Source organism: Schistocerca nitens, chromosome 8 (genome assembly GCF_023898315.1).
Source record: "Schistocerca nitens isolate TAMUIC-IGC-003100 chromosome 8, iqSchNite1.1, whole genome shotgun sequence".
NCBI classification, from domain to species: domain Eukaryota; kingdom Metazoa; phylum Arthropoda; class Insecta; order Orthoptera; family Acrididae; genus Schistocerca; species Schistocerca nitens.
Genome location: NC_064621.1, coordinates 28,861,420 through 28,878,883, shown reverse-complemented (window position 1 = coordinate 28,878,883; position 17,464 = coordinate 28,861,420). Strand labels below are relative to the sequence as shown.

Here is a 17,464-nt window from a genome sequence, read left to right as displayed (position 1 = left end):
ATGTCTGAAGTAGTGCTGGAGGGAACTAACACAGTGATTCCTGCAGGGCTGTCCACAAATCCGTAAGAGTACGAGGGGATGGAGATCTCTTGTGGACATCACGTTATAAGGCATCCCTGATATGCTCAATAATGATAATGTTTGGGACTTTTGTGGCCAGCGGAAGCGTTTAAACTCAGAAGAATGTTCCCTAAGCGACTCTGTAGCAATTCTGGACGTGTGGATTGTAGCATTGCCCTGCTGGAATTGCCCAAGTCCGTCGGAATGCACAATGGACATGAATGGATGCAGGTGATCAGACAGGATGCTTACGTACCTTTCACCTGTCAGAGTCGTAACTAGACGTACCAGGGGCCCCATATCACTCCAACTACACACACCCCACCCCATTACAGAGCCTCCACCGTTTTGGACAGTCCCCTGCTGAGACGCAGGGTCCATGATGGATTAATGAGGCTGTCTCCCTACCCGTACACGTCCATCAACTCGATTCAATTTGAAACGAGAGTCGTCCGACCAGGCAACATATTTCCAGGCATCAACAGTCCAATGTCAGAGTTGGCGGGCCCAACCGAGGTGCAAAGCCTTGTGTCGCACAGTCATCAAGGGTACACGAGTGGGCCTTCGGTTCCGATAGCCCATATCGAGGATGTTCCGTTGAGTGGTTCGCACGCTGACACTTGTTGATGGCCCAGCATTGAATCTGCAGCAATTTGCGGAAAGGTTGGACTTCTGTTACGTTGAACGATTCTCTTCTGTCGTCGTTGGTCCCGTTCATGCTGGACCTTTTTCTGATGTTTTAGCGGATTCCTGATATTAATGGTACGCCCGTGAAATGGTCGTACGGGAAAATCCCCACTTCATCGCTACCTCGGAGATGCTGTGTCCCATGGTTTGTGCGCTGGCTGTAACACCACGTTCGAACTCGCCTAAATCTTGATAACTTGCCATTGTAGCAGCAGTAACCGATCTGAAACCTGCGCCAGACACTTATGGTCTTATATAGGCGTTGCCGACAGCAGCGTCGTATTCTGCCTGGTTACATTGTATTTCAATACGCATGCCTATACCAATTTCTTTGGCGCTTCAGTGTATATGATGTCCACTAGTAGGTGTTGGGATACTTCTAAAGCTTAAAACTCTGTGTAGGAACTCTGCGCAGTAATTACGGTGGCAGCTTGAAGTGACAAACTATAAACAACAGACGTGCATTCGATCAGTCAGTAGTGAGCAGGCACTGAAAAGTAGTGGTCGTGATTGAAATCATGTGTTAAAGACACTCTCCAGAATATTTTGAGGAATACAGAAGTCTGTGTAAGATTTTCCCCGCCCACCTTGACTCGGGAACAAAAATAAAGATACGTGTTCGCAAGCTGAAATGCAAAATGACACAACTCTTTTATGTAAGAAATCATCACGGCTGGAGAGACTGTGTTATCAATACGAAACAGCCACAAAACGACACAGTGCAGTAATTCAGATGAAAGATCAGCGCATTTTGAAGACATAGCTGGCAGTGAGAAGTGCGATTTAAGCAAGATCACAAATGAGGACATCCTGACAGCATCACGGGGCTGTATGGACATTCTGTGCGCTGTGCTCAAGTGGGAGGAGACTACGTTGAACACCTGAAGCAGTAAAACCGCCATCTTAATTTCTCTATTTTTTTATTATCCGCTCTCGAAACTTTCTCGGATGATGGGGTATGTCAAAAAAATAGTGGTGCGTGTTATGTCATTTTGAAGCGTTATGCAGCATTCAGTAAAAGTTACTTGGTCTGCCGTAATAATGTGTGCGACGGGCGTTCATAAAGTAATTCAACGCATTTTTTCATCCTCCTATCTCGATAGAGCTGCGGAATTTGTTGTGGAGTATCACGGAACATTCCCGCTTCAGCCCCTACAGTTTCATGAATTTCCGGTGGCGGCGCTATGTGTAGCGTTCAAAATGGCATGTGAAACGGTGTTGCGTTCCAAGCAGAGAGCTGTCATTGAGTTTATTTTCGTGGAAAACCAGGGCATGGCACATATTCATAGGCCCTTGTAGAATGTCTACAGAGCTGTGGTAATGAACAAAATCACGGTGAGCCTTTCGGCGAGGCGTCTGTCATCGTCGCAACAACGTCACGCTGATCTGTCCATCTCCCGCGTGCCCGCCGCCTGCACACAGATGTGATTCCTGCAATGTCGGAATACGCGAACACTCTCGTTCGAGATGATCGACGGTTCACAGTCAAAAACCTCGCTGCTCAATTGGACGTCTCCGTTGCTAGCGCTAACACACTCGTCCACCAACTGGTGTACTCAAAGGTGTGTTCTACCCTCAGGAAACTGAAGAAATACTTCAGCGTGTTCGTCGCGACAAAAATGCAAACTTCTCCTTCGTGACAAAACAACTCCTCACAGAAGCATTCGCATACGAGAGGAGCTCACAAAACTTCACTGGGTTGTTCTTCCTCATCCGTCCCACAGCCCAGATCTCGCAGCTTCTAGCTTGTATCTGTTTCGCCCAATGAAGAAGCAGTACGTGGACGACGCAGGAAGACGTTGGCTCCGAAGTCGACCGGTAGAATGCTACCCCGTCGGCATACAAACCCTCCCAGTGGGTGGTGTAAGGTCGTTGCAGTGAGTGGAGATTATGTGGAAAAATATGGTTATATATAGCCAAAAGAGCAGGGAATAATATGGTGAATAAGAATCCTGAATAAAACCAACCTGCTTTCAGAAAAAATGTCTGGCATTGTTTATTCAACAAGCCTCGTAAATTATGCTTTGGAGTTCCGTCGCACGTGGACAAAACAGACGACCCTGGCTGAGTGTGTCGACGAGTCGAAGGTGTGAGCGGATTACTCGAGGCAGCCTGCGGCCGCAGACGCGCAGCTGCTGCCCGCCAGTGGGTAATCCTCTGGTCTCCGGACGCTGGCGGCGTGGGGCGCGCCACTGCGATGGCGGCGACGCGAGGACCAGCATCTCTGGTGGCGGCTGTGGCGCTGCTGCAGGCGGCGGCGGTCTGCGCGCACGGCCGGGGCCTCTGGCAGCAGGCGTTCGCACCGGTCGATGCCCTGTGGTGAGTCCCTGCCAGGTGTCTCCAGATGTCCCGATTTGTACGTGTGATGTGGCGCGTTCTGCGAAAGCCTTATGCGGTACCCCTACTCTCGGGGACTCGTAACAGTTCTAAACACACTTGTATGCAACACTTCACAACTAAACCAACTCTCGTGTTTCTGGCCGTCCGAGGGTGGCCGAGCGGTTCAAGGCGCTTCAGTCTGGAACCGCGCGACCGCTACGGTTGCAGGTTCGGACCCTGCCGGGCATGCATTTGTGTGATGTCCTTAGGTTAGTTAGGTTTAAGTAGTTCTAAGTTCTAGGGGTCTGACTCAGATGTTAAGTCCCACAGTGCTCAGAGCCATTTGAATAATTTTTTATGTGTTTCTGCCAAGTAACAATGAAACTTGGACCATAAATATCAAGAGCCGCTACAGTATAACTCGGAAGGCAACTGAAAGAAATACGCAATGCAACGAACAGAAATGACTCTTTTGTTCAAAGACAACAATTTCACTCAATTCAATGCATTTTACGATCGTCTGCTGAGCATTACAAAAGGTTGCACACGGTGCTTATAAGGGTTTGTGATCACCACGGACGACAATGCAAGCTCTGAACGTGCTCCCCTGCTGCTGACAAAGATTAGTAAGCAGTTCTTGTGGTAGGGCGCTCCGTTCCTTCACCAGCTATTGCATGGTCGTTGGAGCACGTGGACGCGATGTACACTATAGGCCATTAAAATTGCTACACCACGAAGACGACGTGCTAGAGACGCGAAATTCAACCGACAGGAAGAAGATGCTGTGATATGCAAATGATCAGCTTTTCAGAGCATTCACACAAGGTTGCCGCCGGTGGCGACACCTACAACGTGCTGACATGAGGAAAGTTTACAACTGATTTCTCATACACAAAGAGCAGTTGACCGGCGTTGCCTGGTGAATCGTTGTCGTGATGCCTCGTGGAAGGAGAAGAAATGCGTACCATCACGTTTCCGACTTTGATAAAGGTCGGATTGCAGCCTATCGCGATTGCGGTTTATCGTATCGCGACATTGCTGCTCGCGTTGGTCGAGATCCAATGACTGTTAGCAGAATATGGAATCGGTGGGTTCAGGAGGGTAATACGGAACGCCGTGCTGGATCCCAACGGCCTCGTATCACTAGCAGTCGAGATGAAAGGCATCTTATCCGCATGGCTGTAACGGATCGTGCAGCCACGTCTCGATCCCTGAGTCAGCAGATGGGGACGTTACAAGACAACAACCAACAGCAGGAACAGTTCGACGACGACGTTTGCAGCAGCACGGACGGACAATCAGCTCGGAGACCATGGCTGCGGTTACCCTTGTTGCTGCATCACATACAGGAGCGCCAGCGATAGTGTACTCAACGACGAACCTGGGTGCACGAATGGCTAAACGTCATTTTTTCGGATGAATCCAGGTTCTCTTTACAGCATCATTATGGTAGCATCCGTGTTTGGCGACATCGCGGTGAACGCACTTTGGAAGCGTGTATTCGTCATCGCCATATTAGCGTATCACCCGACGTGATGGTATGGGATGACATTGGTTACATTTCAGATGTGTTACGATCCGTGGCTCTACCCTTCATTCGATCCCTGCGAAACACTACATTTTGCAGTATAATGCACGACCGAACATTGCAGGTCCTGTACGGGCGTTTCTGGATACAGAAAATGTTCGCTTGCTGCCCTGGCCAGCACATTCCCCAGATCTGCCACCAATTGAAAACGTCTGGTCAATGGTGGCCGAGCAACTGGCCCGTCACAATACGCCAGTCACTACTCTTGGTGAACTGTGGTATCGTGTTGAAGCTGCATGGGCAGCTGTACCTGTACACGCCATCCAAGCTCTGTTTGACTCAATCCCCAGGCGTATCAAGGCCGTTATTACGGCCAGAGATTGTTGTTCTGGGTACTGATTTCTCAGGATCTATGCACCCAAATTGCGTGAAAATGTAGTCATATGTCAGTTCTAGTATAATATATATGTCCAATGAATACCCGTTTATCATCTGCATTTCTTCTTGGTGTAGCAATTTTAATGACCAGTAGCGTAGTACGTCCGCTCAACGCATCCCACACGTGTTCGATTGAGTTTAAGTCGGATAATCGGCAGGCCAGTCCATTCGTCGACAATTCTCTCCGTGCAAGAACTCCTCCGCCTGCGTTCTTCGACTCGGTCGCGCATTGCTGGGTCGCATGCATCCCTGGAAACACGGTCAGTGCGAAGGAGTACAGCGTGACAGTGACGTCGATAGGTGAGTGTAGGTGTTCAAGAATTTGGGCGTCAGTACGCCCAGGCAACAATATGCGTCAGCACACCGTAACATCTGGACCACCACAACGATCCTGTCGGCAATGTTCCTGGCTTCGTCACGTGTTCCCATCTCTCTCCATATGATGGTACGTCCAGCATTGTCGAACATCGTCGTTTCGGTGGTCCAGGTGTAATAGTGTGAGTAGACGTAATGCTGCACGGGTGTATTGACCTCCAAATCTTACAGCACGCTGCACTCATCGGCCAACGTTGTTGTGACGCAGTACTCTTTCTCCACGTGCGTCTTTTCACATGTGGTTTCGTCCCTGTTTTATGGGCGAAATTCTTGACCCCATCGAACAGTGCTGGTGGAGGAACTGCCGGAACGCGAGGATTTTCGTCAAATGGACAGCCCGTTTCCTCGAGGTAAATGCCATGGAGCACGTGAGGGGTGCGTTGAGTAGACGAACTACATCGCAAACACATGCGTCAACGACCAGGCAACAGCTGTCTGCCGTGTTGGTGGAGGACTGTAGCGTCCTGCCCCAAGAACTTCTTACCAACGTTGTGGCCAGGATGGGACCACACTGTAGAGCGTGGATTGTCGTCCGTGCTTATCGCACACCCTATTAAGAACCATATCCTGCCTTCTGTAATGTCCAGGAGACCATTACGACTAGCAGTGAGTTGAGTGCAGTTACTGTCTTTGAATAAAAGGGCCATTCTTGTTCGTCTCTTTGCGTATTTCTCTCGATTAACTTCTGCACTACATTGTAGCAGTTCTTCCTGTGTATGGCCCAAGTTTCACCGAGCTGTGTTACATGACAGTGATACAGCACGCAAACATACATGAAAGTTCCTAGATGACTTCTTTGAACGCGTCAGTGGCGGTAACCAGTGAAGCGCGTTCATTGAAACATCGGACAGGAGTGCGAATGTAGCATGCGATTGAATTCAGTCACGTAAGTCAAAATCAATTTTATTACACAAGCCATCAAAGACAACATATGACTCTTCTCGTATATGAAATCAGGACGAGGCATTTCCTTAATAATCAGTAACATTTACTTCAGTACCCGCAAAATATTGATTGGAGCTCCATCGGCCGTCTTATCAATAATTACCCCCAAAAAACTATACAAGTAAGAATATCAGGCCACACACCACAGAATATATATAACATATAAAGAAACTATTAACCACTATACTTCTTCGTGTCCAGTACAGCGATATACAGGGTGTCCCATTTATCTTGACCACCTTAAATAACTGTTTGTCCAGGTGCAAATCACAAAATGTTTCAAGCAAATGTTCCTTAACCGTCAGGGGGACATCAATCAGCATGATTCCCTTCGTTGTAGCTTTGCTTTTTACAAAAATATTAACATCGGTATGACTTTTTTAAATGCCACCCTGTATCTTTTATTCGGTAATTCATTTCCTCTCCTAAAGACCTATTCAAAAATGTAACACAACGCTATTAATTACATAACACAACATTGACGCTGACGCTCCCATGGCTTAGTGCACGTTTTCGGGGTAATGGAACACATCCACGAGCTGACGTTGACAGAGGAGAAATGTAAACATAAGTAGAATGCACACCCGTCATTCCGTCAACCATCGTCAGTTGAAAAGTTGTGTGAATAGAAAGTACACCAACGAAGAGAAGGTGGAAATGATACTCTATCTATGGGGAATGTAAGGTAGCAGAACAGTAATTGCAATACTGTTTTCCTATGTACACGTACATTTAGTACAGTAGTTTAGTCCTTTTAAATACTGTTGTGTAGAGTAGGCATACAATAAAGGCTGTTCTTCCTACAAACTGCATCGACATACCGTTTCTTTTATTATTGTTGTTGTTGAAGGTAGGGAAATGCTACGCAGGCAGCGGAACTGTACGGAGAGCGATATCCTAGCAAGAAGAACCACCTTCCCGACGGATGTTTTCCCGTCTTGTTGCGAGGCTTCAAGAAACGGGAAGTTTCAACTCACGTCAACGCAATCGTCGTACCACTCGCACAGACGAAGCTGTCGAAGTTATTGTTCTCGCTTCTGTTGCTATGAATCCACATGTGAGCACACGACAGCTTGAACACGAGATTGGCATTCCTAGAACCAGTGTACATCGTATTCTTACACGTCACCGGTTCCATCCTTAGAATGTACATCTACATCAAGAATTGCATGGGAATGACTTCCAGAATCGTGTACAGTTCTGTCAGTGGGCACAGCAGCAAATCCTCGCCAACCTGAACTTCTACTCCAATGTTCTGTTTACCGATGAATGTTCCTTCTCGAACAAAGGAGAGGTAAATACAAGGAACATGCGTTATTGGTCCAGCGACAACCCACGATGGCTTAGACAGGTGGCACATCAGCGTCAATGGAGAGTTAACGTCCGGTGTGAGTTGCGTGGTACTACAATTATTGGCCCTTATTTCATCAATGGTAGTCTAAACGGAACACCGTATGCCAACTTCCTCAGACGAATTCTTCCTCCTCTTTTGGAAGAAGTGCCGCTAAGAACCAGAATGCTTATGTTGTATCAACACGATGGATGTCCAGCACATAATGCCTCGCGTGCACGTCGTGTTCTGAACCGAAGGTATCCTGGCAGATGGAAGATGGATTGGTAGAGGAGGAACAGTTAGGTGGCCTGCTAGGTCGCCTCATTTAAATCCACTGGACTTTTTTCTTTGGGGATGCATTAAAAACGTTCTCTGTCGCGATATTCCAACTCCAGAGGACATGTAGGAACGTATCGCGCTTGCTTGTAATTCTCTTCAGCAGGCAACACTGGAAGCAGTAAATAATTCTTTCATTCAACGAGTGCACCAGTGGATCGGTGTCCAGTGTCCCCACTTTGAGAACCTTTAAATGTTCTACTCCTGGGAAATGGTACAGGAGGGTCAAAGTCAGTTTTTTGTTATGTTTTTACTTGGTTTTCATTTGTTTTCTGACAACTCCAGCAAATGGACGAGTTTGTGATCCCGGGCTCAAAGTCAATGTTGTGTTATGTAATTAATAACGTTGTGTTTCAGTGCATGGTACACTGTGATACATTTCTGAATAGGTCTTCAGAAGAAGAAATGAAATACCGAATAAAAAATACATGGTGCCGTTTAAAAAAGTCATACCGTTGTTCATATCTATGTAAAAAACAAAGCTACAACGAAGGGAATCATGCTGACTGATTGAAACATTTTGTAATTTGCGTCTGGACAAACAGTTATTTAGGGTGGTCAAGATAAATGGGACACCCTTTACAAAAACAGATAAGACATGATACGTATCTGGAAGCTACAAGAGGCATATTTTGACTTTAAACTGAACCAACACAGTACGTAAGGAACAAATACCTTACAGGCATATTATGTTAACATACTCCAAACAGTCAGGAACAGGATTCCACAGAGACGTAACAATCCACACCTTAGTATATGCTAGTACACAAAAACAAATATGAGTAACGGTTCCTTCCCCTTCCTTTTTGTAGGTTTGGATCACAAAGGGCAGTATTAGACACCGTGACGCACAACGCATGAACGCAGGCGTTACTATAAACAGTGACAGGGCACGAAGCTAGTTTGTGAATGCTAGTTAGTATCAACATCCACACGCGACAGGGTCTTACAATAAGGCAAACAGAACTTTATTCTTGTTCGTTAATAATAGCCCTCTCAAAACCACTCTGCCGTGGCAGACGTAATTCAACGTCCACAAGAAATAAATCGGTCATCCGTAAGCGGCGCGTTGCAGACGAATGAACAGAATACGGGCCGAACACAGTACCTCAGCTACACTGCATCATCCAGAAGCAATCTTCACGTCCACGGCGATACACGGCATACCAGTAAATCCTCTATATGACGAGCCATGGAGTCGTGGTCATCAGATGCATTAAAGCGGCAGATCAACGCACGCTGATACTGTACGCTTCGGAAACGCTCAGCTATGTGGCTTCCATTGTGATATTATTTCTCGGTGCTATTTTCTAAAAAGTGTTTCAAATCGACTCACACCTTAGGCCTTTGACTGCGTACCACTTCTCTTGGCGTGCCGATTACTACTTCCACCAGTAACACTCCGCCCCCGATGCCTTAAATAATACGACTCCAATGAATGAAAAGTCGCATCCTCGGAACTATGTGTCATACTGTGATATAATTTTGCAGGCTCGTTCAGTGCAATATGTTGATAGTATCTGCAAACTGTGTTGCGAATAGAGTCGGTAGTAAAGAAGTAATAAATTAAAACTTTATGACTCATGCTGCAGATTTACTGCGTGAACAATGGAAATAGGGTAAGCGGAAAAAATTTCTTCCGTCATTTTGTGCGAGCTGTTTGCGAGGAAAAGTTTCGTGTAGGTTTGCAATAATGTGTTAGGGCGTTTGTTGCAAATCGCTAAACGATCTCATTCTTAAACACAGGTTGTATTCACTCTCAGCTATCGGTTCGTCGTAAACTACAAAACTCACAGCATATAAACAGTTTCTCTCAGTAATAACTGTCTTCTTGTCCTAAACCTTTAACATAAAATAAAACATCTTCCCGAGTATATCACGACAGCATTTTAAATTCGGTCAATAAATATATGAAATACTAAGAACAAAATTTTAGCTGTCCCTGGCCGCTGGACAGGCAACCTGCTACTGGGTGCGTAAATCATGAACCATGAACTGGGACAGTGGTTTAGTAGTGTGCATTCCATGCCCGGGTCTGCCCCTTACACCTCCAACTTATTCGTTTCGAGCTTTCGTTTGTGGTGACAAACGGAACGCGGAAGCCAGCCGATTTTCAGATGTCGCACGACGCAAGTCTACGTTCTCAATTCATTCAGTCAGTGCAGATACGAGTGGTAAATAATTTACATAATATAAATCTCTTTTTAAACACAGTAAATACAAGCAATTTGAATGACGCTACATGCCAGCTTTACGTAATTACGCTAAGACGACTAACCATCGGGATCTTTTACGTTTCAAAGTTCCATTATCGTTCTTAAGATACAAAAAGCATAGATTTCTGTATTGTACCAGTGTTACTTTGTAATTACCTCTTTAATGTGCGTTTCTTTCTGTTAAGATTCTCTTGTAGACGACGTAATGTCTAATACATATCAGGAACACTAATACAAAATACGGTTTCACTTTTTTTTTGAAAAACATTGCAGGCTTTGTTCATACTGCACATGTAGGAAGATGCATGTAAGAATGAATACCCTGGTCTGTGAAGAATTAGAACGATAAAAGGCATCAACTTTCGATGTATTATCGTTTCGGCGATCTATTATGTTTCCACAAATTTGGAAACAGGCACGAATTCTGCTAACTACGCACTGTGTAGCCGTGACAGTGTCTGCTACGAGAACGGAAATGCAGCTAAGGACGATGACACGCGTGAATTCCGACTGCGCAATCAGTAATAAAAATACTCCTATGTAATTCGGAATTGATGATTACATGTTACGAGAGGCGGGCCGCCATCTTAAAAGGAGGCGCGCAGTGTTGTGTTGTCAGTAGAGAGGCAATGACAGCACAGTGGGTCGATCAGGAAAACTCAGTGACTCCGAACGTGGACTAGTCACTGGACCGCACCTGAGCAACAAATCCCTCAGAGACGTTACAACACTTACCCAAATGGACTGTTGACTATGTGGTTCCGAAGCGAAAATGCGACAGAACAGCCTCAGACAAATGAAGACCGGACAGGCAGTGTCCGTCGAGCGACGCGAAGGGTGGTTGTAAAACATCACATGCAGTCAGTTCCAAACTGCCACCAACATTGCATCCATCATAGTGACTGCTCTTATGGAGTGAAGAAGAACGGGCTACAGTGGTCGAGCACCTCTTCATAAGCCACACATTACTGAAGACAGTATTAAGTGACGCATGAGATGGAGTAAGGAGCGACGCCTCTGGCCAGAGGGTGACTGGACTTGAGTGATATGGAGTGAGGAATCGCGCTAGACCCTGTGGCAGTCTGATGGAAGGGTTCCAGTTCGGCGAATACCAGGAGAAGTATATGTTTTAGTCTACGGTCGCTATTTACGAGGGTTGGAACTTAAATAGTGGCAACTATTTATTCACAACCGATACTAAAGAGTTACATGTTTGCACCTGTTACTGTCCTTCAACGTAGTCACCAGCGTTGTGTAGAACCCGTTGTCAGCGATGTGGAAAACGTAGCACACGGTTAGCAGAGCCTGTTCTGTTGATGGTGCGAATGGAGCGGTCTACTGCCTGTCGAGTCTCTGTAACAGTTCTGAAGCGAATGCCACGAAGTGGTTCCTTCATCTTCCGAATCAAATCAAAGTAACAAGGACTTAAGTCCTGGGGTATGGTGGATGGTACAGTACTTCCCAGTCCCATCGACCGAACAGAGCAGCCACAGTTTGCGCTATATGCGCCCGCACATTGTCGTGCAAAATGATGGGTGGGTCGCGTAGAACGTGTCGGCGCTTCTTTCGCAAAGCTGGCCACAGGTAATGCTCCAAAAACGAACAGTAATACTGTGCATTGATGGTCTGCCGTGGAGGAACGTAACCCGCCCTCCTCTTTTAGCCATTTTTTCCTAGCCTGCTCTGTTTCTCTTCGCAGTTCATTATTTAACCTTCGGTACATCTTTCTTGCACCTTCAGTGTTCTTGTTTGTAAATTTTCTTCTAAACTCCATCTTGGAAATCATTTCTTGTTTGACCCTTGGTTTTTTTGCTCTTTTCCGTTTTACATATCCTATATTTTGCTGTCCTGCTTTAATGATTCCTTCTTTCAGCATATTCCAGTACTCGATGAAATTATCAGGTTGTTCTTTGTCTCGTAGTGTGTTTAGAAACTCAAGTGACAGCATTTCTTTGTTGGATCTTATCTTCTCTAGATCCCACTTCTTCACCATGGTCCCCTTCTTCAGTTTTTCATTCTTATTTCTATTTCTGCCATAAGTAAGATGTGGTCGCTATTAATATCTGCACCTGGTAATGTGTGCACCTTCTTGATTTCATTCCTGTATCTTTCTTCTGCCAGTATAAAATCGATTTGGCTTCTGTATTTATCCCCTGGTGATTTCCATGTGTAGAGCCTCCTTGAACCATGTCTTTGCCGCTATCAGCTGCCTTTCCCTGCAGAAGTCAATTTAGCCATCCACCTCCATCACTTCTCTTTCCAAGACTATGACTGCCTACTATGTTTCCATCTTTCCCTTTTTCCACAATGGCGTTCCAGTCTCCCATTACTATTTTGCAACATTTTTTATTTTAGTCCATTATTCTCTCTGTTACATTGTACGTTTCCTCTACAATTTGGTCATCATGTTCTGAAGTTGGCATATACAACTGGACAATCAGTAAATCTTTTTGTGCTCCTTTCAGCCTTACACCAATAACCCGGTCATTTGCATAGTCCACATATTGCACACATTTAGTCAATTCCTTTGTCATACTCATTCCTGGCCCATTCATTCCTTTTACTTTTCCTCCTAAGTAGTACAATACATATTCATCTGACTATAACACTCCACATCCATTCCATCTTACCTGAGCAAATCCTACGATGTACATATGATCCTTTTCCATCTCTCTTTTAAGGTTTTCTAGTTTTCCTGCTAGTAGCATAGTTCTAACATTCCAGGTACCAATTCTCGTTTTGATTTTTTGCCTCCTTTCAAGTTGTCCCCGCCGGAGATCAGAATGGGGGCTATTTTACCTACGGATACTGATTAAACGTGAGAGGAACCCATTTTTGTGCATAATATGGAGACTGCATTATGCAGGGAAGATAATCTGCGGTGGTATTCTGTTGCCATCCGTAGTTCTGGAGGCCACCCCTAACATTGGATAGAGACGCTTTTCGCAGCCGCCTGCTCCGGGACAGACGCTGCTTGAGAAGTACAGGTTGGAAAATGAAAGAACCCTAGCCCTCGAAACCTAATAGAGTCCGGGTCGGAAAAGAACAAGAGCTGGCGGAGTGTCGCCCGAAAGCAAAGATAAAAGTGAGAAGCCTGGCATACGTAAATGGAAGCAATGCTAGGACTCGGCTCGGGCCCCGTGGTTGCCAGCTACGTGCTCACTAGGTGTGAGTCCCTGGGCAGAAAAAAAGAAACTGGTACACCTGCCTAATAACGTGTAGGGACCCTGTGAGCACGCAGAAGTGTCGCAACACGACGGGGCATGCACTCGGCTAATGTCGTAGTGCTGGATGGAACTGACTGCATGGATCCTCTAGGGCTCACCATAAATCCGTAAGACTGATATGCTCAATAATGTTCATGTCTGGGAAGTTTGGTGGCCAGCGGACGTGTTTAAACTCAGAATTCTGGACGTCTGGGGTGTCGCATTGTGCTGCTGGAATTGCCCAAGTCTATCGCAATGCACAACGGACATGAATGGGTGCAGGTGATCAGACAGGATGCTTACGTACGTGTCATCTGTGTATCTATACGTATCATGGGTCCACATCACTCCAACTGCGCACCCCCCACACTATTTCGGAGCCTCCACCGGCTTAAACAGTCCCCTGCTGATATGCAGGGTCCATGTATTCATGAGGTTGTCTGCATACACATACATGTCCATCCGCTCGATACAATTTGAAATGAGATTCGTCCGACCAGGCAACATGTTTGCAGTCATCAACAGTCCAACGTCGGTGTGACGGTCCCAGACGAGGCGTAAAGCTTTGTGTCGTGCAGTCATTAAGGGTACACGAGTGGCCCTTGAGCTGAGAAAGCCCATATCGACGATTTTTCTTTTAATGGTTTGCAACCTGACATTGTTTTATGTCCCAGCATTGAAATCTGCAGCAATTTTCGGAAAGGTTGCATTTCTGACACGTTGAACGATTCTCTTCAGTCCTCGTTCATTTCGTTCTTGCAGGATCTTTTTCCGGCCGCAGCGGTGTCGGAGATTTGATGTTTTATCGGATTCCTGATATGCTTCACTTTTGAAATGGTCGTACAGGAAAATCCCCACTTCATCGGTACCTCGGACATGCTGTGTCCGATCGCTCGTGCGCTGACTGCTTATACCAGTTTCTTTGGCGCTTCAGTGCATGTAATTGAATTTTTTGACCATAGCATGGCCTGAAGATGGTACTGTGTACCGAAACCGGTAGTCGGCAAAATAAATAAATTGCGACTATAGACTAAAACATATACTTTTGTACTTTCAACATTGCAGCACAGTCAGCACTCGTGATAATCTAATATATAAGAAACTATCAGCCTCGACTGCGGTAATGAAACCAACCTTTTCCTAGGTTTCAGCCCAAATAATTGAGCCTTCTTCAGAAGATATACCTGAATTTATAATTTGTCTAAGAGGGCATGTCTTAGTTTTATTTCTAAACCATGCCCTCTTAGACAAATTGTAGATTCAGGTATATCTTCTGAAGAAGGCTCAATCATTTGGGCTGAAACCTAGGAAATGGTTGGTTTCATTACCGCAATCGAGGCTGATAGTTTCTTGTATATTAAAACACACACGTTTCCAGTATTGCATTGGCCCCTGTTCCACCGACAGTATGTCGGGAATAAGGGATATCTGGAGAATGCTACCAGCCATCACGTGTAGTGCTAACAGTGAAGTACGAAACAGATGGTGTTAACTATGGGGGGCGTTCCCTTTTGTTGCCCTCAACAGTAAATGCCCAATGGTATGACAACATTTTACAGAGTTGTGTACTGCGTACTGTAAGGGATCGATCGGTTTGGAGAGTATGATTGTATCAGCGTGACGATGCACCGTGTCGTAAGGCAGTGCCTGAGAGTCAATGGTATGTGGACAACAGCGTTCCTGAAATAGACTGGCCTGCCCAGAGTCCCGACCTGAACCCTATGAAACACCTCTGGGTTGAGTTAGAACTACCACGTCGCTTCAGTCCCCGGCTTCCAATATGACTACATTCTTTGGTTTCGGCTCTTGAGGGAGAATGGGCTGCCATTCCTCCAGAGAAACTCAGACACGTCACTGGAAGTGTTACCAGCAAAGTTCAGGCCGTCTCATGAACGCGCTATATTAATGGACCCGTAATATGTGTCCCGGTACCTTGGTCAGGTAGTAATTACACCACTGTATCAGCTTTTTTCATAACTTATTACAAGGAAATACTTACCGAATGATTTCTTAAACCTCCAGCCCCTAAGTCCCGATTTTCTAGAATTGATAAGTTCCTGTGGGACCAAACAGCTGAGGTCATCGGTCCCTAGATTTACACACTACATAAACTAACTTTCACTAATTTAAGCCAAGGACAACATACACACCTATGCCCGAGGGAGGACCCGAATCTCAGACGGGGGGAGCAGCGCGCCAGAGACCGCACTGAGCGATTTTCTATAAGTTAGATACGGAACTACTAGTCCCTTGTCACAGTGTTGCATTTTCAGCAACGAAATTCCGCCAACTTTCATGTTTGCCATAAATTTTGACACAAAGTCTACGATTTCCACCGTAAGTCTACTTTGTGCTGTGGCCTCTGTGTTGACTTCTGGCACGTTACCTCTAGGCAACGGATCCGGTAGCGAGACATTGGCCCGTCCGGTTTCATTGTTCTAAAAGCATTTTTATGTGCCATATCTGTTACTGTAGTTAGTTGTTTAATAAATGCTTTCTTTCTCATATGAAGAAGCTCACCGTTATTCATTGCGCGCCATTTTTCACGTTGCAAGATTTTGAAAGAAATTTTCGCTAAAAATATCTGATTTTTTAAAACATGTGATACGGTAACAGCTTCGTAACGAACACCTTACCTTATATTTTGCCATGGTCATTCTGAAATTTCAAGATAAGCCTTCAGTCAGGCACACGCACTTAACTGGCGAATGTGGTACTGAAAAAATGTGATTGTGTGTAACTTAATCATTTGTTACGTTTTGTGTCGTACATTCCAGCGTTGGAATTGTAGCTGAAGTTTCGAAAAAGTTTTTAAACAGTATTCATGAGTAAGTGGATCTGATGTAAAAGCGCTTGTGTTGTACGACACGCTATCGCAGCGTCACCGGCAGAACAGCTGTTTCTCTCGGCTCTCCATAGCCATTTGGGTGTAGCGACAGCCGCAGCTCGGCACTCCACGAAGGTGGATCACAAGTATTTACGTGACTGGAGTACTTTTTATCGACTACATCAGGGTCAGAGAATGCATTACGTCCATACGATTAATCAAAAAGGACAAACGTTGGAAAAATGGTTATATAATCACTGGAATGTATACAGAAACGTGTATGTTTCGAAGGACATATTGCGAGAAACAAGTAGAACGATTTCTTCAAAAAATGTTTTTGGAAAATCTTAATAGAGGGCCCCCGGATCTAGACCCAATTCCTTAATGTTATTCATCACAAATTAATTTTTTTCACAGCTAAGAATTGTTGAGAACCTTGCAACAACCTAATAAAAGCGCTCAGTGACATGCTGTATGATGCATTTATTATGGAGGTGCACTGCCGTTTCAGACTTATCACAAACCATACACTTCTCCTTTGAACCTTCTCAGAGTTATTCTAGAACCAAGCGTATTGTACGTCAGTTCTTCTGCTAACAAGCTGCTCTTCCTAAGAATCTTTCTAGTTAGTCGCAGCGTCTAACAGGGCTTGTCCACAAAGAATTTCAGACTGCTACGATGATAAGAGGCACCTCTGGATAGGAGCAAAGTAATACGATAACAATAAATTGCAGGTAACTGATCTGGTAGACGTGTGTATAAAACGAGATCGGCACCATTCCGACGCCAGAGAAATCCTACCTCTTCCAGAAATTTCGACTGTACCTTGTGCTTGGGTTGTGTGTACTACTGCTCCAGACACTTATGGCTTAGTAGTTATCGAAAGCTAATCAGAATACAAGTTATTAAGTGTCATTTGCATACTTAGACACATCCGGATTGTCGGTCCAGCCACAGCTGCGTGCCAGTTCAGAGAGATTACTGCGGACCGAGTGCCGTGTTACGGCTAGACAACTCTAGCTGTATAGTCTGCGTTCTCAGGACAGAAGTGAGTGCGCTACGTATTAGACTGGCGCATAATTTCGTAGCGGTTTTGTTTAGCATGTTGCTATTCCAGTTGCTATGGGTTTATTTATAGGCTGCCACTTTTTATTTGCAGTTCACTGTTGCTGTGTGGCAGCACATATTGTCATT

At 45.4% G+C, this 17,464-nt stretch overlaps 1 protein-coding gene across 1 annotated transcript in view; it reads left to right on the top strand.

Moving 5' to 3' along the window:
• The first annotated feature begins 2,924 nt into the window (after positions 1 to 2,924).
• LOC126199030 (uncharacterized) overlaps positions 2,925 to 17,464 on the top strand; it is a 152,703-nt gene continuing 138,163 nt past the window's right edge. Inside the window, exon 1 of the mRNA XM_049935731.1 lies at positions 2,925 to 3,066. Within this exon, the coding sequence (XP_049791688.1) occupies positions 2,945 to 3,066 (122 nt within the window). The 5' untranslated portion in view covers positions 2,925 to 2,944. The remainder of the gene's footprint in view (positions 3,067 to 17,464) is intronic.